This window comes from Dreissena polymorpha, chromosome 14, assembly GCF_020536995.1.
Source record: "Dreissena polymorpha isolate Duluth1 chromosome 14, UMN_Dpol_1.0, whole genome shotgun sequence".
Taxonomy (NCBI): Eukaryota; Metazoa; Mollusca; class Bivalvia; order Myida; family Dreissenidae; genus Dreissena; species Dreissena polymorpha.
In genome coordinates this window covers 10,481,424-10,509,151 of record NC_068368.1, presented here as the reverse complement: position 1 = coordinate 10,509,151, position 27,728 = coordinate 10,481,424, and the positions used below count along the sequence as shown (strand labels likewise).

Genomic DNA, 27,728 nt, shown 5'->3' with positions numbered 1-27,728 from the left:
GACAAGTATCACCTGAACAATAAACACAATTAACAATGAGCAAGCAAAACAACATATTTTAGTTGCAACAAGAACATCAGCATCAAACTAATGGCAATAACTTTATACACATTTGGACTTACACATATGTATGTATCTATGTACAGATTCTGGAGGCAACGTGTGACGTAGACATCACATATTTCCCGTTCGACACACAGGAATGTCCTCTCAAATTTTCCGCTTGGAGCTATTATATCGATGAAGTAATAATGATTGAAGGAGAGAAAGGCATCATTACGGAACAGTTTGAAGAAAATTCAAGATGGTCGCTGGTACGATTTGTTTCTTTTTTTTACAGATTAATCCAATGCTAGCATCACTTACAAACCATCTATCATAGCCTTAATTCATTGCGTTAATTAAAACAAAGTTAAAAAGTATTTCCTATCACTCTACCCTGTAATTAACGGTCGGTAAAAAGGTCATAATCGGCATATGGAATTTATAAAGTAAACAATATTTATCCGTTAATACTTGTTATTGTCGAATGCAGCACTGTTTATTTTTGTGTATTTTAAAAAAAAAACTTAAGATCGCAAATATCAAACTAACACAGCCGTTTATTTTATAATATATAAAATTCAAATACAATGAATAAATAGCTGTCCATCCTGAAATCAACTGTAAGTTATTACAAACAGATTTTCGATACATAATATGTAAAGGAATGATTCTAATAGCAAAACATGTGCATATACAAAACCGAATACGATTATGACATGTAATCTTTGTTTACATATTTCGCGTAAATTTGGATAATGTTGGTGAGCTAAATGCTGCATATTTTCAGGTTAACACAACAGTTGATGAAGTCAAAGGTGTTGATGCCATGGTTATTTTTTCAAAATGAAGCTGAAGCGAAAGTCAACATTTTACGTGTTCAATATACTCATCCCCATGGTTCTACTTTCGTTTTTAAACGTCCTCACATTTGTACTTCCGGTATCGTCTGGCGAGCGCGCTTCCTACGCTGTCACAGTGTTCCTGTCTTTGGCCGTGTTTCTAACAATAGTAGCGTCTGAGATTCCAAAAAACTCCAACACCATCTCCATCGTCTCAGTATACATGACGGCAGTGCTAGCACTAAGCATTGCTACTGTGATGACGTCACTGTTAGAATTGCGACTGGCGTCCCGAGATAAGGACAAGGACTTAATCTGCTCAGGATATATGGCAATCTACCGCTTAGCTCGGATTTGTCAATGCAGACGTGACGGAAAGAGCCGATCCGCAACTGAAATTGGATGGACAGATGTTGTTTCCGCATTGGACTATTTTTTGTTTTGGTTATTCATTGGGCTTACCTTCGTAGCAACTGTGGTATTGTTTGTAGTGGCGGTCAAACGATAACGGGGCTAGGCATCTACCTTTAATGAGTATTTCTACCACAGCACTGAATGAAACATAAACATATTTTACCATTATAACGCACTGAGATTAAACAAATTGCTTGTTATCTTGATATGTCCTACATAAACGTGTGGTTAACGAACTGCCTCGATGGTTTCCGATTTGAGCAAATCAATGTATATTCTTAACTGAATCTCAATAGTATCATAATTTCTGTATGAGAATTGAAAGCGTCATTAAAATCGTCGCGACAAAATGGCTGAATCCTCTACTTATATTCATCTCCTCTAGCTATATTCATCCACGAGGTTGAAAAACAGAGATCGTTTTCATACAAATCTCAAGCTATTGGTAACCTTGCATATTACGCGCCAGGACCTTTTTATAAGTATGGCGGCAGATTTCATTCATATGGTTCTGACGTTTTTGCGGCTTTGAATTAGGCCGAAACTCCCGGACACAACAGAACGACAAATAAACCCGCGTATACAAAACAACTAGGAAATTTGTTTCGTTTTTTTCTACCTTGTTAAATCGTTTATTTTTTTGCAATTTTCTGCGAAATGTACTATTACATAAAATTATGTCAGCCAATTTATCATACCCATAATTTATCATAACGGACTTTTTTGCTATGCAAAACGTAGAAACATCATATAGTTTTATTTATTTTATTTTATCTTTGTACCAATAGTTCGTATATTTATTCGGTATCTTTGTATGAAAGAAGGCCTCATTTTAAGTCTCCACATTCAGCGCCTAACAACATCACCATAGAAAACCAAATAGCTGCTTCATACAAACTGCGTTTATCTCATGAACGTTGCAAATGCTTTTGTTCCAAAGAATGATTTTGATGTTCATTTTAAGTGTTGCACATCAAGTTTGGAATCTAGCTAGCTTAAAGTACCTTTTCTTCGTATTTTTTTGTAGTTTGTCATTCATCAACGCTTGAATTGTTTGTGATACATAGTACGCTGTTTTTGGCTTTCAATAAATAAAATCTTATGTTTCTTTTTTATTTCATTCCTTTTAAGAAACCGGTTCATCTGTAATACACAATTCATACAATTCGAAAAAAGCATGAAGGAATTCAGTGTTAAAAATGTTACCTCGCATTGCTTAAAACGTAATATACTCTTGATTCGATCATTATTATTGTGAAAATATGAATATAAAAAGAGTTCTTATACGCATATTTTAATGTAACCTTCTCTGAAAAGTTTTGCAAACTCAGAATTGAATAATACCTGTGTTGGAGTACAACTTACATCTTTGAACACGCATTAATACGCAATCGTTTTAATATAGAGTTGATATAATTTGACGTTACTTCCCGGCTAGTTTGTATTTACTCGCGTAAAAAGGGCATGTCATAATGCTTAACCTTCTGAAACAGGAGAATAGGCGTAATTTAAGTTACCGCCGCGATGTAATGGTAATTTTTTGCCCCCCCCCCCCCCAAAAAAAAAAAGAAAAAGAAAACACACACACATACATATGCACTCATGCACTCGAAATGTAACTATAATACTCAAATGGTATTGCTATGTCGGATGTCTGAGTTAGATATTGAGTGAAAGATGCGAATCATATATTGGAATTGCCAATTCAAACCATTGGAGTTTAAACCGTTTGAATGGATTCCAAACCAAATAGCCCAGAATTATTGTTAATAAACATGAACCTTGTTAAATCGTTGTTTAAAATAAAACCAATGACAGTGAATAACAATTTCATGTTATTACTAATTTTCACCCAATGGTTAAGAAACACCACAAAACAAAATAACAACTTTATTCAGCAAGCTGAAAAAATACATTTGAACAAGTATCAGCAAAATCCCTTGTTGTTAACAATATTTTCGAATTTAGTGTCATATGCTACATTATCAATCTGCATCTAAGGAACAGGTAGTAACATTGGGTGTTAAATGCCCCATTATTTAGTTAGGATGTATATGCATGATACATATGTTCGATAAAATCTATATAGACAATGTATTTAATTGCTGATTTTAATAGCGAAACCTTTTACAAATTAAGAAGCCTGTAAAGTCAAGTAAAGATCGGATAATAAAACACACATTGTAAACCAGCCATGAAGCGTACCGAAACAGATGAAATGTAAAAAAAAAATCTGCGCACAGAGTAAATCTTCACGCTACATGTGAACTGTACGGGTAAAATTAAAACATTGTATTCATCATTATAATAAACGCACGGATATATGCTACTCTGGTATAAACATGTCCTGTGAGTTCGTACGCCTTCTTATGTTGCAATGGATTTGTATCACTGGTCTTGTGACCTCAGAGATAGCGGATGATGTAAAAAAGCTCACTAAGTAGTTGTTTCACTCAGATGGATATAGCAAAAACCTACATTCACCCTTTAATAAACCAGACCGATGTTGTTGTGGTTGACACAGATATGATTCTTAATTGTTAGTTATTTGTTAATGTTTTTTACACATCCAAACCACTGTTTGAATTCTAAAGTGTAATTATTTCTATTATTAATTTTCAAACGAACGAATTAATGGTTGAAATGTGCATAATTATGAACGTACTCTGATAATTACCTTCATTTTTGTTGTATTTTACAAGGATCACAAACATATGTATAACAATTGTAATAATAATAAAAATAATTATAACAATAACAACAACAACAACAACAACAACAACAATACTACTACTACTACTACTACTACTACTACTACTACTACTACTACTACTAATAATAATAATAATAATAATAATAATAATAATAATAATAATAACAATAATAATAATAAATTTCTGCGACGCACGATTAGCATGTGGGCAATATAACGCATTAAATGTGATTAAAATAATGTATGCATAGATTTGTTTGCAATCATCATGTTAGCCATTTAAGGAATATTGTTTTTTAAAGGAAATGAATTAAAACAATTAAGAAGTTTACAAAATATGTGTCCTTATTACAAAGGTCTAGTTTTATTGCAGGAATCTCGTCAATGTGACCATAAAGAATAGCTCTGGCTTCGTTTCCAAAATCGTTAATTTTGCTTCTTAATGGAATACGTAAAATAATGCAAATTATTATTTCTTCTTCGTGGTTATACAAAGACAGTTGTCTTTAATATGGATTGTTGGTTTACAAAACAAATGTGCGTCGGTTGGTTATACATAGGTTACTGTTTCTCACTGGCATATTAGTACCTTCGCGGATGATTCACAGACACATGCTTCGAGATATTTAAAAGTGTCCCAATCTGCAACAATTACATGACCATAAACATAATTATTATAAATATATTGATTATAATATTTTGTTTCGTCCAAAATGCCACTGTATAAAATTTTTTCGTCCAGAATGCCAGTGTATCACTAGAGATACCGATTTTAATACAATGTGGTACCTTTACTCTTATTTACGATGTATGTTACAATTTTAATGGTTTGTTTTGTTAAACATTGCAATAGAGCAATCGTAATATGACTGAAAAATAAAATTAAAAAAAACAGAGTCACCAGTTTAGTTTAATTGAAGTGGCACTTAAAAAACAAATGGGTGTCACCATAAAAAACAAACAAGAACACACAATAGAGAAAATGGGTGAAATTACATAATTTCTCCCAATATGTGATTAGTCTGTTCTTTTATATTCAAACTTATAGCATTACAAATACCATAAGTATGATTTAATGATTTTGAGAGTAAATATTATTTTAAGAATTGCAAAAATGAAAATTGCTTATAATTAAATTAAAAACTTAATTGCAAACTTAGTTTTCATTAATTATTAATGAATAGCAAAACAAACGGAAACTATAATGTCTCCAGCAGTGTTTGTTCACAAGTGCAGTTCACCCGCATGCTTTAAAAATCGAAAAAAAGTCAAACAATATACACGCTTAATGTCAGCACACTATATCGAGATTTAATAGAATCCTGGTTGATCAGCATTATATATGTGAACTACTTTCTCTGTTGACAGGTTAACAATCTGAACTTATTGAGAATCCATAATTTATACTAGTGCGTTGATATCTGATGTTCTCTCCATTTAAGAATTCGGGCATGTCCAACTTCCTGTACGCTACACAGGGTTGCTTGTTGTGACTACTAGTTCAACAAGTCACACAAGTAATCTCAAAATCAGTGTATGATTATATCAGTTTGATGGCAGCGCAAATGTTCGTTTTGTCATGACGTGTATGAAAACATGTCTTTGAAGTGCGGTAGAAACTTGCGTTCAAATGCATGAGTACAAAGGAGCGACCAGCCTGCAATTGTCTTGGTTTTGTTTTATTCAACTCCAGCCACATGATTTAAACTAAACTACCGCGTACGTCCTTAAAGTTGTCTCTTAAATACGAATGTAACGCTAATATGCATGCAAGTAAAGCCCTCACATTATTGAGTGTAAAGCAACTAGTTTCCGCATTTATTCGAGTCTTATTTTTTAGTAAGGTTTATATAAAAATGAGTGGCATTAAAAATTAATTGATGTTTTCACATTACGAAATAACATGGGCACATACAAATAAATTGAAAAACAGTAAGCGTATCATGTTAAAATTCATGAATGTTCACACTATCTCTGATAATCTACCAATTAAAAACTCATGTCGTTCTGTTGCATAGATTTGAAACCGTTATGAGTATCCTTCCTTGCACTCTAATTATCAGAACACGTGATCGGTGTTTTTTGTTTATTTGAATATCGTCAAAGGTTAATCAAAACCTAGGTGCTAAATATTTCTTGTATTGTCTAGAACTTATACTTCCCATTTAGCTATAATTGATTTCAATGAACAAGAATAAAGCATAAAGATAAGCGGATAACTTGGAATAGGATGGATTGATGAATTCCTCAAGTGGGAACCAGAGGACTACGGATGACATGATCTGCTTTTATTGGTAACAAGCTTTATTCATCATATGTGGATTATTACATTTACTGAAACATTAAAACACGACTCTGCAATTCATTCTATTATATTGACTATACGTTTAACTTAGTTAATATAAGTTGATAAAACGTATTATCATTCTTTCCACCTGATTATTGACAAGTGTGGCTTACTGAGTATGTGATTAACAGAATGACAATAGTTTATATGTCAAACCGATAGTTACCTTTTCAATTTAACTTATTACGAAAGTATATTACAAACCATACAAATCACGTTTTTATTTGCATATATGATATGTGAAAGCAGAGCGACCAAGTATTGGCTGGTAAATTACTGAAAATATGTTGCTGATATGTCATTAAAATTTGGGACACATACCAGTGTGTACACTTTAATACTCAATTCCATTTTGCATGACTCATATTTAAGTTCTAATAAAGAAAAAAAAAGTGGAACCGGTAACTTTGAGCAATATCTTTAAGTGCGTTTGGAAAATATAAACATCCAGAGTTTATAAAGAATCAAGTAACATTTTAATAGTGTTACACAGTCAAGCATATTGTAACTGTTCTACAAAGGGGGCTGTTAATTGATGCCGTTATAACAGACACGTGCATGCTAAAGTGACTTTCTATATCATAGAAAGTTGTTGCTTTTATCAATCAAAATTATTGGCAATTATTAGAATGTAATTCATTGTGTTTTCTTCGGTGGAAAAGGAACAATTAGTATGTTTTATGTGTCAAGTTAAGCATACATGGACGTATAAAAACAATAATTACTTCGCAGAACAATAGCATAGTCATGGTTTTTAATTTTCGCTTATATCACCTGTTTGTTTCCATGTATATTGCGTTTGCCAAACTCGTTTGACAAAGCAAATATGATTAAGTTAAATTGCATCGCATTTGTAGCTACAAAATGATGTCTGGCGACCGGATATTGCTCTTCATAATACATTCAGGAATTTTACTGGTCTGGGATCCAGTAAATTGCTGCTAACAATCAATTATAGTGGTTTAGTGTCCTGGTTTCCTTATCAGGTAAGAAACAATACGTCAATTATGATAAAACGTGATTAATGTAATTTTAATACATTACCTCTTTGTCTGAGTTCATATATATGTACGTATTTGGTTAACAGAATTACAAAAAAATAAATTTATCATTCAATATATAATATGAATATTTAAGTATAATTGAAATACTAAATGTGTAGCCATAAACACACGCACGCACGCATGCACACATGCACACACGCACGCGCGCACACATGCACGCACGCACTGCAACAAGAAACATCAGGACCATACTTATGTCGGTTGCTTTATAAAAAGAGGCACTGACACATTTGTATGCATTTAGGTACATATTCTGGAGGCCAATTGTGACGTTGACATCACGTATTTGCCATTCGACACGCAGGAATGTCCATTGAAATTTTCCGCTGGGAGCTTTACTTATCAGGATGAACAAATGATCGAAGGAGAGAAAGACACCTATTTTAAACAATTTGAAGAAAATTCAAGATGGTAGCTGGTACTTTTTGCAATGTTCTAGATTAAACAAATTCTAGCATAAAAAACTAATAGCATAACAATGCCTAAATTCTACCGATGGATCTTTAATCATTTATTCTAAGGGATGTTTTTGAGTTGCATACTTTTTAAATCATTCAATAGTTTTTCTTGTTAATTTAGCTTGTACAACTGTAATAATAGGAAAAATGACATTCATATATTAAACAAAATGTGATCTTTATTAATGGTTATCATGGAATGCAACACTGATCTCTTTTGTTTAATTTGAAAACTTAAACTCGCAATATCAGCCGTACACTGACCTTTATTTAATTATATACATTAAAATACAAACATAATGAATACCTTCGTTCTCCCACTGGAATTGAGTTAAATCGATTGTGGCAGAATTGTACCATTTTCACCACAGTTGAATCGTACTTGGACATAGATGATGATGCAATTGTTATTTTTAAGATGAAGTTGAAGCGGAAGACAATATTTTATGTGTTCTATATTATCATCCCCATGGTTTTACTTTCGTTTATAAACGTCCTCACATTTGTACGTCCGATACCGTCTGGTGAGCATAATTCCTACGCTGTCACAGTGTTGCTATCTTTAGCCGTGTTTCTAACAATAGTAGCGTCTGAGATTCCGAAGATTTCCAACACCATCTCTATCGTCTCAGTTTACATGACGGCAATGCTAGCACTATCCACTGTGATGACGTCGCTGTTAGAATCGCGGTTGGCGTCCCGAGTTAAGGACACGGACTAATTCGGCTCAGGATATATGAAAATCTACTACTTAGCTCGGATCTGTCAAAGACGTATCGGAAAGAGCCATTTCGGAAATGAACTTGGATGGGAAGACATTGAACTATTTCTTGTTTTGGTTATGTTTGTGCTTACCTTTGTAGCAACTTTTTTTTGTACTGGCGAACACACGTGTCCATTAAGAAAGCAAATGATTTGTGCTACTGTATATGCCACCAGTAACAATACCTGTTTTAACCCACCAATCGCAAAGGTATTGTCAGTAATTCAGTTAATTTGGAACAAATCATCATGGAGACATGCGTCTTTCTACCGATTCATTCACATACATACGATGACGAATGCGTAGATGTAGACGTAGACGTAGACGATTCTCTAAACACAAATACATTCAAATTATAACAATGTAATATTAAGCAATGTCAAATAATAATAATTAATTATTCTAACAACTCATTTAAATTACATTTACACAAAACATGCACACGTCAATAAATACATAACAATTAAATAATGAATACATTATAATAAATAAATAAATAAAGTAATAATACCGATTGTGATGTTGTCCTTAAACGTTGTACAAATAATTTTTTATCAATGGCCGTTATGACGTCTATAATATGACGTAAATACGCGTAAATGCACGTGACGTCGTGGCGCTAAACATAAGAGCGTAGGTTCTTATACTCCCCACAATGAAATATCTAATCTAATAGCAGACAAGCATTACTCACTATGACACTGACAAGGTAAACAATATTTACCAGGGGAAACCCAAAACAGTAGTGCCTACGACAAGACAAGTAAACTTGAATTATGTAAATAATTCCATTAACTTAATATACTTATCATAAATAAATCTATAATACGTGATAAGAATAAGTACAAACAGATGCAATAATTACATTTACCACGAATTAAGTATACTGGTGTTATCTCCTTTCTTTTCTCCATTAATAATCTGAATAAAGAACATAGTAATATGTTACATCATTTATATATATATATATTTGTTTACAATTTAAATGTAATAAAAACGGGACATATTTATTTTATACTGTATGCATTAAGACGATGTACTTATGTATAAGTCTAAATAAAATGTCTGTTCTGTTCTGTTCATGTATGAAATCATCACATATGCACATATAACATTCATACCGCATCATTAGAACTGGACAGGGGTATTATATACTTAAAGTGAATTATTAATGATACACATTGACTCATTAATGCATAATTTTATGTCAATAGTAACAGTTGCAGTTGCACAACAAACATAACTGTGACAAACAATTGCATCATCGTTGAAAGAAATTCAACAATCTAAATTAAATGATAAAATTAAAATTGTCTTTAATACAACAATTGTATATAACGATTATCAGTATTATCAATTTAATGTGTCAATGTTAAAATTGTTATACTAGTTGGCCTAAAATTTCCTGAAATCTGACATCTGATGGCATTTCTTAGGCATGGCTTCCTTTTATGTAATAATGATTGAAAATAAATTTTAAAACAATTCTGGAGGGGATGTCACCCTCTGGGATGCTTGACGACCCTGTAATAAGGTCAAAAGGTCAATGAGTGTATTTTGCTTTAACCATTGAGGTAACATTGCAAACATTGTGAAATATCAGATACTTTTACTGATTTTACTCCCGAACTGACTTATATTTGTTACTTGAATGGTTATTTATTTTTGGCTTTTCATTAGTAGGTCAAAGGTCATCAAGTGCACTTTTATAACCCGTATGACACGTAAATGTCAGTGTATGTTGACACCAACCAAAGATCCGTGTATTATATATATGTAAGAAACTTTTCAATGAGAGATGGATACTTTGATGATGAAAAGAGTATTTCTCTGTTGTATCTTTAGTGAATGTTCCAAACTTTGTAAATAACGTTACCTTAATAAAAAGAAAACAATATTTATTTTTAGACTTTAAATACTTATTGCGTTTTATAATACAACAACTTTTTATAATAAGAACCAAAATTATTTCTGCATTATCATATCAATACAATTGCGAGACTTTAAACAAGAAAAGTATAGGTACAAGTAAACTTGTGTGATCTACGTTACAGTCTAAATATTTATATTGTTTTATATGCATATTATGCTGAATACTATTTTAAATAAAAGATTTCAGCTCAAATAGTATACTCTAATGTTGTTCTTAATACTGTACGTTCTATTATGTCATATTCATGCAAGATAAGTTATTTTTACTTCACCAAATTAGTATTAATTGTTATAGATATGAATAATGTAAAACAACAATTATTTTACCAAAAACAGTGATCTATTTAGTAATACAGTTCAAAATCTTGAAGTACCATTTATAAAATAAAACAAATGTTCATCTGACTTCAATGCACTATTATGACCTACTGTATCATCATGCTGACGATAATGTCGGTCTTGTGCGATAATTTATTTAACATACGTAACATACATTCACAGTTTTGTTCCAAAACACGAATTACTATGGCAGTATATGTATCTCCTTATTTTTTATGGTTTACAATAATTATCAAGGGTTTAAACAGCCATTCGCTTCATATGCGCATTCAAACAAGCTTCCTTGGTTAGATCGCTAGCATTTGCACAGTGCTGTACTACACTTGGTTTGACAGCCACATGATACTAAATGGACACATGCTGCAGGAACCTTTGGTTTCCTCATCCATACCGGTTTCAATTAATTTTCTTCAAGTTTCCATGAGCCATTATCAACAGGATCATCAGGCTGAAAATCCTTATCTATGGCATTTAGACATATCTTTGCCTGATTATTTGCCCTTTTAATGTGAAGTTCAAGGGCATCAATTGTAGGGAGCAACAAATCCAAACTCTTCCTGGCTGTAAAAAAACGATACCTACATGTGTCAATGTTTGGTGGGTGATCCTGACAGCAGCCATACAGCACACACAGAAATTAAGAAACTGCTAGAGCATCACCATCTCTATCAACACCCTCCCATTTATCAGGTTTTGCGATATACTTCACCCAAGCGGTTTTCTTAATTATTCCATTTAGAGCAGACGTGGTGTCGCATCCTGTCAATGTGTGAACCCCCAAAATGTTCCTTCTGACATTGTCACCTAGTTTTTCAGATACTGTGTACACAGGATAACATTTTCTTTTTTTCCTGTACCAGATATCATACATACCTCGGCGTCAGCTCCAAGGTAGTATATTAACAAGAGCAGAACGAACGTCAGTGTCTCTACAATATACTTCTAAACGCCTGTAGCCTCTATCAATAGCGTCCCTTGAGTGCAATATCATCCGCGTATCTGCCTCCTCATGATTTACACATAGGTTTGTCGAATCAAAAGTACTCGACTTTAAATCAACATCATCTGCAAATCCAAATCCTACAACTATAGTTGATCCTACTGGAAGATTTTCTGATTGTTTTAGCAATTTGTTTGAGAGAAATTCAGCCAAGTCTGCTTTATTGTAATCGTGTGTGATATACTGTTCCCATATTTGCGGAAGAGGAATATTTTAACTTGTTATGAGCTTCCTAATATGTCGACGCATTCCTTTCCTCTAAACTCTCATTGCTTCTTTGATATATTTACTTCCAAAGTATCTATCAAAAGTCACATCAACTCGGATAGTGTTTGCGCTGAAATGCCTTAAAACACATGTTACAAAAACAGTTGCATATTGTCCAAATGTTTGACAGTCCTTATGCTTACCTTAACTCTGTATTAGGGCGTGACCATCAATTATTGCACATGTTGCATCAGTCGTTGTTGTAACAAATTGAGGCGTCACTATATCATTGTCCTTTGTAAGCACTTGGATTATGTTTGATTTCTGGGTTTCATGCATTTTCCCACTAGCCTTTGCAAATGATAGTGGCACATCAGAAAGTTTATGTTCTAGTACAGATGCTGTTTTACGGCTCTCCCTGATTAAGCTGCGTTGAAAAGTCTCTGCATTAGCTTTCTGTCAGCCTTTAAAATCTTTGTCATTTTCTGCTTTTCACTACTGTCTCCTTATGGAGATATACAAATGATTTGGAATGTACCTTTTGAAAAAGAGCATAAAATTCCACATTCTGTAGTTTCAGCCTTTTCTCTGCTAATTCCTTGAGTAATCTTTTACCTCGACTTTTAAGGTTAATAAATCATCTGTAATGTCGTTAGTTGCAGCGTCCTTAGATTCTATTGAGAACAGTCTGTTCTCCTATTCATGCACTCCGAATATGTCATATGAACCAAAGAGCTGCATCATTGTCTTGATGCACTCTTCCTCTGAAGAAACTCTCGAACAAGTTCCATCTGCTCTATTCTTGAATATTCCAATATCTTCGTCATCATCATTTTGATTGAACAATTTCATGGTACAATAGGAAACGTTAGATATTTCTGACCACGTAATACAAAACCTATCTCTTGCCTGGTCCTGTTCTTTTATTCCAATAATACCCCCTGTCGTTTTACACATTCTGTTTTTCCACTCAGTAGCTTGGTCGACAGGTACTCCGTTTAATGCTTTTTCCTCCAGCCTAACTTCAAAGTGACATTCAATAAACTCTTTGAACACTTCAGGTGCTGCATATTGTAATGTTTTATGTCTGCTAGATATACAAGACCCCAACGGGCATAGTTTGTGTCGTCGTACACTATAAGCCACGGTAGCATCTCGGAAAAGGCTTCAATATGCAACAGCCAATCGCCTATTCTTTGGGCTTTAATGAACTTCATAAGGATTTCAACCTAATGTGGGGAGGAATTCCAGATAGAAAATTTCTTCACTTCACTTTTCTTTTTGTCGAATTTATCCAGTAATTCACCAGGGATTAGATCAGCAGTATAAGATATATGCAGTTTAAACAGGATGAAGAATGTACACTTAAAAACAATGTAATAAGATATTGAAATACACAAATGTGTTTCCGCCTTTTTTTAAGCGTATGTTGTACTTCATTATATATATAATGGATCCTTTTAATTTTTCTTTTTACTTTACAAATATGTATATAGAGTTGACAAAATTTAGCAAAAACTATTCCATTGTTTAAAAAATACTTTTTAAACATATAATATTGTATTATGTTTATTTTCAATGCCAGTTGTAATGTTTATTTTGGCATAAAAGTGCACTAAATGACATTCTGACCTATATAAGTGAACACTAGAATAGAATTTTTTTTAATTAGACAAAAGCAGATTCATTTTCAGACAATATTACTGACTTAAACTTTTCAATTTTGGTTATAAATCACAATGAGATGTATTTCATCTCCTACACAACTGAAAACTGTACCCATTGACCTTTGACCTAATTAAAAGGGTGTCGAGCACCTTAGAAGGCGACATCCCCTCTAGATTTTCAGCAGAAGGTACGTGGATACCAAAAGACATAAAAAGATGCCATGCCTAAACAATGCCAACCAACTTTTTTCCAGGCACATTTCTCAGATTTTAGGTTAACTATACAATTTACATAAGTTACATGAAATACATAACCTTTTAACTAACATTTAGTCAAGGGTTCACTCACCGCGAGTCATGAGTCATTTAAAAAATTGTAAAATTCTATGGAGCCCTAGATCGCAGTCTCTAACAAGCACAGTTTAGTAATAGGTTTTACTGATTGGGAACCCCGAGTCCGAACTTCACAGCTACCCACGTGCCCATCCCTTCCAGGAATGACTCATGTCTCCATGATGATTTGTTCCAAATGAACTAAATTACTTACAATTCTCGATTGTGATGTTGTCCACAAATTTTGTACAAATAATGTTTTTATCAATGACCGTGATGATGTCTATAATATGACGTAAAACGCGTAAATGCACGTGACGTCGTGGCGCTAAACATAAGAGCGTAGGTTCTTATAGGTATACTTTGTGTTACTTCTTATAAATTAATGAATTATGGTTAAACACAAAAGAATTCAAACCATGTCTCATGTTATGCAGGGATAAAAAAATATGTTATAAACAAGAGGCAGGCGTCACTGTATTACGAAAATATATTCACATCCGCTAATCTTCACAGATTTTGGTATTGATTGAAGTTTGTCAATAAATGTTTTAAATTGATAAATGGAAAAATTGGTAACGGTATTACGTATCTGCATGTTTGATAATTCTCTTGGCTGTCTTATCAACTAATTGATGAAGCAAGTACTCTGAGTCTACGTATTGATAATAATAATGGTAAGAGTCGCCGCAACGTGATTACAACGAGATTTTAGTATAAACGTTTAGAAAACACGAGATTTTAAATGGGGTACATCCACAAGGCTTACACTCGTGGAGAAGATCAAAGTGTACCATTATTTTGAGAATCATCTCCAGTCATTGTGGTCTATTTGACCACATAATTTAGTCAGAAATAGAGTGGTACTCGATATTTTTTATAAGAGGCAACATGATCCAATATAGTCTGACCGAATTTCAAATACTAAACATTTCGGACGCAGGTGTTTATCGTTGTAAAGTTTGTTGCAAAACTTGAGCATCCATGTATTTTAATATACAAATATCAAACAATTGAAATGATAAAGGATGCTTTTAATTTACGACTTACATTGCCAAAAGGCATCTACCTTCTCGAGTTTTTTTACCAACGATGTGAATAAAACATATACATACTTAACAATTGTAACGCACTGAGATGAAACAAATTGCTAGTTATATTGATATTTATCACACAAACGTGTGGTTAACGAGCCGCGTCGATAGTCTTCTGTTGATTTGTCAGCCAAAATGAATCGACTCTTTCATAAAACATTTCAAGTATTTTACAAGTAATATGTTGAATCAAAACAATAACTGTTTTTGACTGCATTTCACTAGTATGCTAATGGCTGTATCAGTATCGATAAAAAACATCAAAACCGTCTCGACCAAATGGTTGAATCCTCTAACAATATTTATCTTCTCTTACTACATTCACCCACAAATCTGCCGAAGTCAAATAAAGAGCTCCTTCTTACACATTTCATAATAAACATGAAGTTTTAATTCTTTGGCGCGTTGGAAGGATTTCAAGTCGTCGTCACGCAAACAGAAAATAATATGAAAGTACGCACCAACACGATATTTATGACATTGTTCATATGGCGTATAGTAAAATAAAAATTGAAGCACTTTTTTAATGTTGATACTTTGCTGTTTGTCATTCAATTCGATATGTACGATACAAAATTCATTTTAAGGGTTGTGTTTATTTGGATATGTCTTTTAAGGTTGTTTATTATGTCAGTATTAAATTCTGCGCATGTCTAAACGGCCAACCATCAGAGTGGCTTGTCACCAATGTCAGTATTGAGTATGATCCACATTTTTCTCCAACTGCATTGATGGTGGTATCGGACATTGGACCATCTTCGTGATAAGTCACATGCTGTTAAGATCACTGACTAGCTTATGAGGATCCCCTTTGAGGTAGCTTATATTATGAATCCAACAGTGAATGTTAAATCCGTTTTAATACTTGGTTGCGTTTTTTTAAATAATTAACAAACGAATCTTACTTTTTGTGGTGACATACACACGTGCGAGCGCCTTAATGTACGAAATCATAGACGTAAAAACATCCCTTTCATATGCCTTACGATAGCAAAACATGCGAACATTTCGCGAAAATTATCACACAGGGGGAACCAAACAGGTCCGCGTACGCGATTAGAGACGAACTTGAAGCATAACGACCGGTGTTTTTAGGCGTTAATCGTGTTTGTCTCGGATAAGCAACAATGATCAGAATTGGGGCACATTATATTTGTAGGAAACATAGGCTTCTATTTAAACTTTAAGAGAAATGCATACACAAAACCCTATAAGCCTAAGTTGTTAGACTTTACCAGTATTACAGCACGTATACCATTGCCACCGTCATCGACATACTTATTGCCATCTGATATTTGGGATTCCATATCTCACGCTCAAACATAAACAGAACAGTAACACATATGTTAGTGTCAACTTTATCAACATAATAACTGCTATCTGGGAGTAAGTCACATCTCACGGCTAGATTAAGCCATGTTAACAACACCACTACCATCATCATCATTAGAAGTGCCATCTGAGAGTTGGCATTGGCAATCTAATTGGCTAGACTTAACAAGGATACCAACAGCTTTACCAGAAACAACTTCATCAACAGCTGTACTGCCATCTGAGAGTTGGTATTGAAAATCTCACAGCGCGACTCAACCAGGATGACAACACTTATACCAGTATCTACCTTATGTACGTCATAATTATCATAGAGTTCTTTTGCCAAACTCACGGCTGAAATTGACTAGACGCCGATTCTTGTCACCCTAGGGAGACTTCAAGCCGACGCTAGTGACCCTCGGTTGACATGAAGCCGATTGCAGTCATCGGGGTTGACATAAAGCCGATTCTTCTCAAGCGGGGGTGACTTCAAGCCGATTCTAGTCACCCTCGAAATCAGCATAAAGTCACCATCGGCAACAATTTTACTTTTTCAACAAAAAAATACATGATTTTGTCGTTCATATGCGAGGGAATGTGTACAAATATTACAAAAACGAACGTAGAGCCGACTGTCTTAAAAACAAAGACAAAATAGCCTATATTAGATACCTGGATGCGGTGCCGTTTGATAAACAAATACACGGGTGACTAGCAGCCGATTCTTGTTACCCGGGGATGACTAGAAGCCGATTGATGTCACCCTGGGGTGACTAGCGTCGGCTTGAAGTCACCCCAGGGTGACATGAATCGGCTTCTAGTCACCCCCCGGGTGACTTGCAGTACATTGCAGGTCGACAATGACCCAATGAGCATTATGCTTGCTATCTGAAAGTAAGTTTTTTAAATCTCATGGCTAGCTTAAACCTAGAAAACAACACCCTTGCTAATGGTATCAATATCGTTATTGCCATCTGACAGAGTCTTGCAAAGCTCACGACAACACTTATCTAGTATAATGGCACCACTAAACCCATATTAAACATCAGTATTGCTATCTTAGAGTTAGTCTTACATATCTCACGACTAGACTTAACCATGTCAACCACATGCTTATCACCATCAACATTATTATTGTCATCTACATGTTGCACATTAAAAGTCGGCGGCTACCCTTGCCATATTAAAAGCACCACTACCTAAGCAACCATCAGCATCATTATGCTATCAGCAATTTAGCGTTTCAAATGTCACGGCTAACTATTTGATCAAAATCACTACCACAAACATAATCATCAACATCGAAATTGCAAATATGAGCGATGGTCTTGAGAATCGCATAGCTAGAATAACATAAAAATATATGACACAATTACAAATACAACAATATTTTTCTTTCGCACATTGCAACTTTCACATTTCTTTGTACAGATAAACATGAGAAACATAAAACATATTTACCTCCACCAATATAATCATTATTAACATAATAGAGATAGTAAAATTAATTAAATGCCAAGTTTCTTACAGACATATATGGCACATGACTAATTAACGCAATTATCATAGCTGCGAGTTGTTCTTTAAACCCGTACATGTGTGTACTGATTGATCTAGTTATTCACGGATCCTTAATTTTGAACTGTTGACGCTTGTTGATATTAACCCAATCAGCTCGCTTCATAAACAGAGAAAAAGTTTCAAAATTGAGAAAGTTAACTAAATGATCATATAATTTTTTCCATATGACTGAATGCAGAGTATAACAAGAACAGACTTAAACACAGTACAAATTAACTATAACATACGATATTCGTGGACTGAATTTTAACAAGCCTGACTTCGAAAATACCAGAAAGCAATTAAATTTGCATTACAGATGTATTAATAACACATGTAGTACAATTAATAACTAAAACAACAAAAAACAAACACGTCTTAATGCCGAGCTAAGCCTTTATTTGTCAGTCAGCATTCCGCTGAAACATGACTGGCATGTATGTGCCCCGACCCGGGATCGAACCCGAGACCTCTAGATTTCAGCAAGCGCCTTATCCACTGAGCTATTGGACGTTTGGTTCACCAATGAAAATTTCACGAATCGTTTTAGTCTTTGTTTTCTATTAGAAATGTGACAGCTCGCACTACCTCATACTCAAACTCGTTCGTACCCTCTGCAATAACAGAATGGAACAATCTCCCACTAGAAACACGTAATGCTGATTCTCTTCACTCGTTTAAAATGCAAATAATGTTACGTAATAGTTATGTTAATTATGAAAAACGTATGAATGACAAAAGAGGGATGTGTTTGGGATTAGTTTATTGGTAACACATTTTCCCAATCTCTCCTGTATACGAATTTCTGATGTAATGACATGAGGTTGGTTTATTTTTATTCTTTTATTTAGAAAAAAAGTCCGAATAAATATTGGAGGAAATAATTATCTAGTGTACGGTAATGGAATTTTATCCTGTCACATACTTTTAAATCGGCCCGATAACCAGCTAACCTAATATCCCAAAAGATAATGGGCTAGATGGCCAGGTAACCTAATATCTCTGTTTTACTGTGAAATGACGTCATTTTTTTATGAAATGACGTCATTATTCCAGCAAAACTCCCGAGTTAAAATCTTGTACAATGAAAAAAACGGTAAAAAAAGCATACAATTAAAAGAATTTTTTTACAGGATAAATATAATGATAGGTTGGTGCCATTCTCCATCCACGTCACCAACCTATTATTCTCTATATACATGTAAATTATGAAACATATAAATAGTGTACTAAAATATATCTCACAAACTTTATGCTAAATACAATAATAAGAATTGAATCATACTGTGCAGACTAAAATATCATAATAAAATGTATGTATGTTATGTCGTTTTTGTTTCCAAAAGATAATATGATTAAAATATTTATTCCCAATCGATTGAGTCAGATAGAAGATATTAAGAGTTTTAATTTGGAAGCAGCGATGGCTATTCCAGCTGCCTTGAGTGTTAACTTGTAGTAAATAAACAAACTTAAATATCGGCTATGGTTGAAATTTATATCGTGACTCAGTCCATGTATTTCAACGTCGGATCTGAGAACACCGTAAATAATATTTTTAAGACAAAAAGCCATTCGGTCAGTTCAATATTTTCTAACCAGAAAAGTGGCATTTGCAGGATACATCGTTTAATACTACGATCAAGCCATATTTCAAAGAAAACGATGATTTAGATGGTAAATTCAGCATCGATTAGCTTGATGTTATTTAAATACTCTGGAGAATATAAAGAACGTACGTGGTTTGAAATCAGACTCAAATCTGATCGGAAGATATCTTTGACACATACAAATGTACTGGAGAATTCAGCTGCTGCTGCAATGGATATAGGTCAATGGTCAGGACGAAGGCCCCTTGATAGCTGTTTTGTGTTATTGGATGCAAATACGAAAAATTCGTTTTCTTACCTCGGGTATGCTCACTATTTAACCACGTCCAAATCGTTCAACGTATGTTCCTTTTTATTTGAATATATTAATATGTTTGCTAAAGCGACACATCACCCTCGTATTTATTTATTTTTTGAAATGCACATTTAATTTGTTTCTAATTACTCACTTTGCCGTCTGTTTGCAATTACAAACCAAACTACAGTTGCTACAATGGTAAGCACAAAAAACAACCAAAACAAGAAATAATCCAATGCAGCTACAACGTCTTCCCATTCAATGTCTGTTGCCGGATGGTTCTTTCCGTCACGTTTACACTTACAAATCCGAGCTAATCGGTTAAGTGCCATATATCCAGGGGCTATTGGGTCCTTGTATTTATCTCGGGACGCAAGTCGCGATTCTAACAGTGACGTTATTATGTTTGCAGTGCTGAGTGCTATTATTGCCGTGATATAAACTGAGATGACTGGAATGGTGTCGGAGTTCTTTGGAATCTCAGACGCTACAATTGTTAGAAATACGGCCAAAGACAGGATCACTGTGATAGCGTAAGAAGCACGCTCACCCGACGATACCGGAAGTGCAAATGTGAGGACGTTTAAAAACGAAAGTAGGACGATTGGGATGAGTATGTAGAACACGTTTTTTCGAATCTGCTGTTGTGTTTACCTAAAATCATAACGTTTTGAAATATTTCACAAAACAAGTAAGTGATTTTGTTAAATAGCACTATAATTACGGATAAATTACTGTATACAGGAAGCCTTAATATTTCCAAATTACAAAATATACTATGAAGATATCATACATAACGAGAATCAATATGCATCACATACAGTTATTTAAGAGTAAAATGTAGGTTATGAAATGTATGATTATGGTACGATTTATTTTTCCAAAATAAACAAATCATATACCAACAACCATCTTGAATTTTCTTCAAAGTCTTCCGAATAGATTCCGTTTTTTGATTCAGACAAAGCTACTTCTTCTTTATCATAGCTCCATGCAGAAAACTTCAGAGGACATTCCTGTGTGTCGAAAGGGAAGTATGTGATGTCTACCTCACACGTTGCTTCAAGAATCTGTTCAAATAAAAATGAATCCGTGCAAGTTAATAATTATAGATTCATACTTCAATGAATTATTAACACGCAGTATGATACTCCGGTATTATTTTATTCGTTAACGCCAATGAATGTATACTGTATAGATAATCATATTGTAACGTGTTTACAAACTGTAGTCTTTTTTTTCAAAAAACATTTTCGCTACCTATGTTTTCTTTTGTATACACTTAGTTTTTTATTTACATTTTACATTTCTACCCCTCATTATAAATCGCAAATGCTATTATAATTTAAATATTACTGGCCTGATAAGGATTCCAGATAACCCGACCATTATTAAGGACTCTGAGCAACAAATTGCTCGATCCCAAGCCAGTAAATGTCCGAAAGGAATTATGGAGTCTAACGTCTGGGCGCCAGGTGTCATTTTGTGGCTACAAATACAACACGAGAGGAAACATTAAATTTCATTCTTTAATGTGAGTATGGAGAAAGAACGGTATAAAAACGATAGACACGCATTTTGAGCAAACGAATTTTTTGTTCGTTTGTGTAAAGTAAATATGTGTGCATATACCATGAACACAACCAAGTGGATTAATCATAATATACCTCCCTTATTAACAGCATAGCTATATAAATGTGCATCTTTATTTTCAAGATTATCTTATCAGTTTTCTCATTTACACAAGTAACTGTACACTTTTATTTTATTTCCATCGGTTAAACAATATGTATTTGTAGATACAATAGTGTTACCAATGAAAGCATAATAAGTCCTCCATAGTCCTTTGGCTCCCACTGAAGAAACTCATCAAACCACGCAAGCATAAGCCAACAGCTGATGTTCAAATTTTCATCTCGCTCATCGAAATCAATTATAGCTTAAACGGAAACAAAGCCAAGTTTATAATAACGTACTTATGATTGCAAGAGGGCATTGACCCGAGTAATTACTTGCAACGGGAGTTTCACTTCGTTTCGAATCCTACGACAGTCTGAACTATGCCAGATTACTACAATAATGTAATACTTAGTATCCCCGTACCCTTTTTTTTTAATTGAAATTAAATATTCAGATATAAAATATTTAGTAACTCTAAGCAGTACAATTTCTTGTCACATTGTTATATTTAAACTTGCATCAAACAAATGGCCATTTTTATGTTCAAGTCTTCTTCCATTTAAACTGTGTTGAAAATATCGCACACAACATCCGATTTACTGCACACGCTCTAAACTCGTTTGAAACTAAATCAATCAACTGAGATCTTTTTTATTCCGTTCAAAACATATGAAGATAAAATTTGGCTTATGTTCAAAACTAGGATGATAGTTAAGTACATTGCTGTTATCGCGTAATTTCATGTAATATATTTTATATAGACCGCTTTTAAGATTAACGTGAAACCTGTGAAATTACTGTTGGTTGAAAAGCATTTCACTTACAAGCCAAATGGAATGGACAGTAACATGTTGAACTTTCATCTTCGCGTTGTAACGGGCGACAGTTAAGTTTCTTTGATGAATGTAAGAAATTTTATATTAATATCGGTTTAATAAGTTTAAAACTATTTATTTTGGCTCGATTGAATCGAAAGCCTCAGTCTTATTTTAACGCTCTCGAGTCCGTTCCCAGGGCCTAGAACCAGTACTTGGTGTCTTTGGTGAAATCTTAAAAGCGCTCACTCAGTGGGGATCGAACCCGTGAATACCCGGTCGCTAGGCAGACCTTTATCCAATACGCCACGGCGACCACGGCCATGCCGCGTATTGTTAACGATGTAAGACTAAACTTTCTTTGCAATGAAAAGTAATTTCACTAATGTGGGAATGCACTCAACTGTATAGAATGGTTATGTTCAATTCACCCATCGTTGCTATCATAATTAGATTGAATATTTAAGGGAAAATTATTAGAGTAGCTGTGAAAAAAGTAAGGATATATCGTCTATGTAATTACCAATAACATTGTCAGTTTTTAATACACTGCGTTTGTGTATTTAGGATTTTAATTCGGTTATACTCATAATAAATAAATGTGTATAAAAAAACCACACGTTCAAATCTGACTGTTTTTTCTTGAATAACAAAGCAGATGCTCATATTACAAATAAGATATAACACCTTCGGTTTCTATTGACATTTACACAATTCAATAACACATGGTACGAAATGGTTCAAGCACATTAATTAAAAACAATATGGCAATGAAGCCATTGAAATGTTTTAATTTAATTTGTTATTTTTTATAATGCACATAACAAAAAAGACTTACTATTAAGAGTCAAAGATGTGCTAACATCTACAGTTTTTCTCTGATCTTTTAGCGGGCGGACGTTTTTGCTATATTCATCGGTTTTGAACAACTTCGTGGTAAGATTTTTCACATCATCTGCTGTCTGAGAAGCCACATAATACGTGACCATACTCCATTTTATGATCAGCAAGCGCACGAACACGTATTGCATGTTTGAAAACACAGTCACATTAATACGTAAACGCATAAGATAAATTCTACAAATTAAATACTAAAAATTATCACGACCTTACAGTTCACTGGTTACGAGTAAATTACCCTGTGCGTTACATTCTATTAACTTGGATGTTCGTATTGATGACGCGCTCTTAAAGTGCAAACCACTTACCGTTTATACACGGTCAATGTAGACATTTAGACATTTGACTAAAATATTTCGTTATTTCGACATCGTTAATAACCCTATTAAACATATTTTCTAATGTAAAACTAATGCTCTCTTGTATGGTTTAGTTTGTTAGCAATGCCGATTCGGATGATGAATAACTGTTGTTGTTGTAACTCTTACAGACTGGAGATATTAGATGCCTTATTTATTTTTAAACCCACGACGATTTTGGTAACATTGTAATGATAACGATAGAAACAAGCTCAAACAAAATTGAAAGGACATTGTAATTTTTTTATACATTAGATATAATATAATTTATTATATAATATAATGGAATAAAACAGAATATAATATAATTAAACATGATATAATATAATATAATATAATAAACCAAACTAGCAGGAATAAGTGTTTATTGATGTGTTATGTTTACATAGCGGTGTATCGAACTGTTCACTACGTTGAATGTTTGTCTATGCTTAAAATATTCGAAGCCTGAGGGTGATTTTCTAAAATCTGTGTACTGTTGGTATGTTCAATGTTTTTTGCACACCATCGATAGTGAATTTTAATATTCTTTGAACAAATTATTTCTAAATATTTTCAAAATGAACAAAACGCCTGTGATCATCTTCGTATTTAAACAACCGATCACGATGGTTAGTTTAGTCCAAAACATTTATGTAATAATTACACTGTTAGTTTTATGTTCATAAAATCAGAAAGAACACTAACGAGTAAAGATCCCGGCGATATTGTCATAAACCGAGTTTTTGAAGTGACTAGGGAATTTTGATCATGTGTGCTTTGCAATTATCATCGAATTAGGGTAAGACTCGTTGATCAGACAGGTGGGGTTAATTCGTGTTACTTCGGCTTTCAATAAAAAAAGTTGGATATTGCAGTTTTAATTTAAATTGTGTCCCAACTTTCGTGAGTGCATTTAGTTAATTAGGGAGGAGTTTAGCAGCGCACTCCTGGTCCTCACATAATGCAGCCTCAGGAAGGACAACATAAACTTTGAAATACAGGTGAACGCATATACATAATTTTACCGTTGGGCCCAGCTTCGGCGAGCGGGGAGATAAGTGTTGCATGTTCTACCCATCCCTTATCGTCCTGGTCAATCTAAACCGGGCCTGTACGTTCATTTGCATTGCGCACGTACTCATAGCAATGTTTAATTAAAGCCACCGTATATGTGTTTTTTTATCTATCGTAAATCATAAATAAGCACGAGGTGTAGAAAAACAAATACGCTGTATCTTTTAAATGTCAATTCCCAATATGAACACACTTCACAAAGTATTCAGAAGATCGAATCTTAATGAAATCTAGCTAACGAGATTTCTATTCCATTTTATCCGGGCTTCATAAAATCCAAACGCTTTGTAATGAGCATTACATTTTACAATTTGGCGAATCCCCGAGGCTTTTTCGCCGGAGTATTCAATTTCGTGTGATACATCATATCTTAAGTAATAGTGTATACCGCATTTAAACCACGTATTAATTCTAATTTACCGAGACGTTATAACATACCGATCTTTGTGGATAAGAGTGAAGTCGTGTACAAAGGTCTATAAGACTATATACAATAACTAACATAAACTGACCAAGTATGCAATGTGATTTCCTTTTTACATGTAGTTTCCCGTTGACAAATAGGTCCCACTTAATTCTCACGACAGCGTTGTTAACAATAAATTTAGATGCACATCGCGCGCTTCCACCTCTGTGACGAGCGTTCAGAAATTAATTAACCTTATTAGTATGTGCTAGTTCATCGACTCGAACAATTAAGCGTGGATAAAACTACGTTTCAGCGATTTCCAAAGACGCTATTAATTTAGTGTAATCATTCAGCAATATAAACAAAAAGTAAACAGTCGATGCATCTGTTGAATGCGTCAATATGTCAGTTTCAAAGTTACTTCAGGTTCTATGATATCCTTTTACGTTTTTCTATGCATTTATCCATTCATGAATACTTTGAAAAACAGTGTTAGTTTCGCACCAGAAATAAATATATTTCATAATTTATTAATAAAATGTTTTTATGTGTTGGTAAAATCGGCGGATAAATCTGCTTAGGTAGTATGTTTGCAATTAAGTGTTCATGTCATAAAGTCATAATAACTAAAATTGTTTCCACAATGATATTAGAGTTTGTTTAGTGTAAATTGTGCCTTCGCAATGCAGAACCAGTACCGTTTGACTTGATCGTTAAGAAACTCCCTACAAATAAGGTCTCTCTAATGTTGGAGTAGCTGAAATTTGACGTTGTTGATATTATACGGGTTAGGGTTGAACACCTAGAAGAAATATGTTTACTATGACAACACAACAGTCTGTTAGCTTAACCACCTGTATTGCCGTACATATACACATGCAAAGTAATATATACAATATGATAGTATGACACAATGTATAAGTAAAATGGCTATGGAATTTGACGGAAAGCTTATAATATGTATTGTCTACATTCTGTTTTGTTAAGAGTTCATGACCATTTGTATGTAAAAAGGGCATACGTTGATACAAAATTTGCTTCTGTATGCTACTAGCTGGAATAATGACGCGCTTCAAAAGCGCGGACCACTAAACGTTTGCATAATCAATTTACGACGTGCTATTATCTGAACATATCAATCATGTGTCTATTTAGGCCAAAAGTAAGTTTTACCCTTCCCGACATCATACAAAATTTGTATTGGTTATAAGTGGGAAAATACTGCTTCCAATAAAATTGTGCACTAGATGTACAAAGCATTTAGTGCATAAAACTGTACATCTCCCACATTCTATATTTTTAATAGACTACTTGTAGCATATAGCATTAAACAATTCCATCACGTCAATATGACTTTATAACAATTCTTTTTATGACAGAACCAGACAACTAAAAATAATATTTAGCAAAATTTCGTCGTAGCGTATAATACTCTTTATAATAAATTCCCAAGTCAAACTAGTGTTCGCTTGCAGAATTCCGTTTTTTAACAATGACACGTCGGATGATGTAAAACTTCTTCGTTCTAACTCTCACAGACCGGAGGTATGCAATTCTTAAAACTCATTAAAATCACAGAGATTTGGGTAAATATGTAGGGGTGTTATTACTTTCTGCTAATACGTTATAGACTAACTGATTCATTAAATTACATAACCGACCTTGTTCGTGAAACATTCCTGTAAAATCTTCCAAAACTAGTTCTGCATTGTTCGTTCTATTTTGAAAACAGTAAAACAATGATTTTTCAGATTCGGGCATTTAATGAGAAAAATTGTAAACAAAACTAGCAGAAAGTTTTTGATGATTAGAATGTAAAGTTTTTTTTTATAATATATTTCATTAATAATAATATATTGCATGCTGATTTACTTGACAATGTTTCAAAACTAGTATGGAAAAAAAGCTCAAGTGTTTTATGTTTTCGCTTGCGGACACGTATGAAGCACTTCTGCTTGCACTTTTCTGGCATAATTGCTTCGCTTTGTGGTAAACACATGCCGTTAACCGCGATAGGGTAGATTTGTAAACATGAAGATGTGCTATCAGTTATTAAGCTAACCGGACATCCTTTATAGCCTCCGACACCATTATAATAGTTCGTTTCATGGACATTTAGGTGGGTCTGTCGTAAAGAACAAACTAACAGATTTTATTTTGGGTGCTAGGACCATTAAATAAAGCTGCAGTCGAAAAAGTGATTGTGTAAAACGTTTGCAATACTAATTTGTACACTCCATTTCAGAAAATACTGTATTGGTCCACCATATTGCTAGCCTAGTGGATAAGCAAAGGGACTTTCTATTGAGCTTAACGTTCTTTTTTATATTTTGAAGATGATATAATTGAATAGATATACTTGTTAATTTAATTATATTTTATGACTTTTAAACAAAAAATTGCTTGTGACAGTTAACCAGTTTTGTAAAAGCTGTTTTCACATTGACTTTCGTACCAATTATCATCAGGGACTTTTTAATTTAGAATTGCATATGTACGTCTACTGTTTGAG

The 27,728-nt window shown here is 33.8% G+C and overlaps 1 protein-coding gene and 1 long non-coding RNA gene across 2 annotated transcripts; one reads left to right on the top strand and one right to left on the bottom strand.

Annotated features, from left to right (window-relative positions):
- The first annotated feature begins 888 nt into the window (after window positions 1–888).
- LOC127858682 (neuronal acetylcholine receptor subunit alpha-9-like) lies at window positions 889–5,504 on the top strand. The gene is made up of 2 exons (XM_052395905.1): window positions 889–1,215; window positions 5,454–5,504. The coding sequence occupies exons 1-2, from the start codon at window positions 889–891 to the stop codon at window positions 5,502–5,504; spliced, it is 378 nt and encodes a 125-aa protein (XP_052251865.1).
- A 2,624-nt stretch (window positions 5,505–8,128) lies between these two features.
- Window positions 8,129–9,207, bottom strand: LOC127858073 (uncharacterized). The gene is made up of 2 exons (XR_008038743.1): window positions 9,155–9,207; window positions 8,129–8,975 (listed from the first exon to the last, which is right to left on the bottom strand). It is a non-coding gene; the product is annotated as an uncharacterized LOC127858073 (long non-coding RNA).
- Window positions 9,208–27,728: the final 18,521 nt, after the last annotated feature.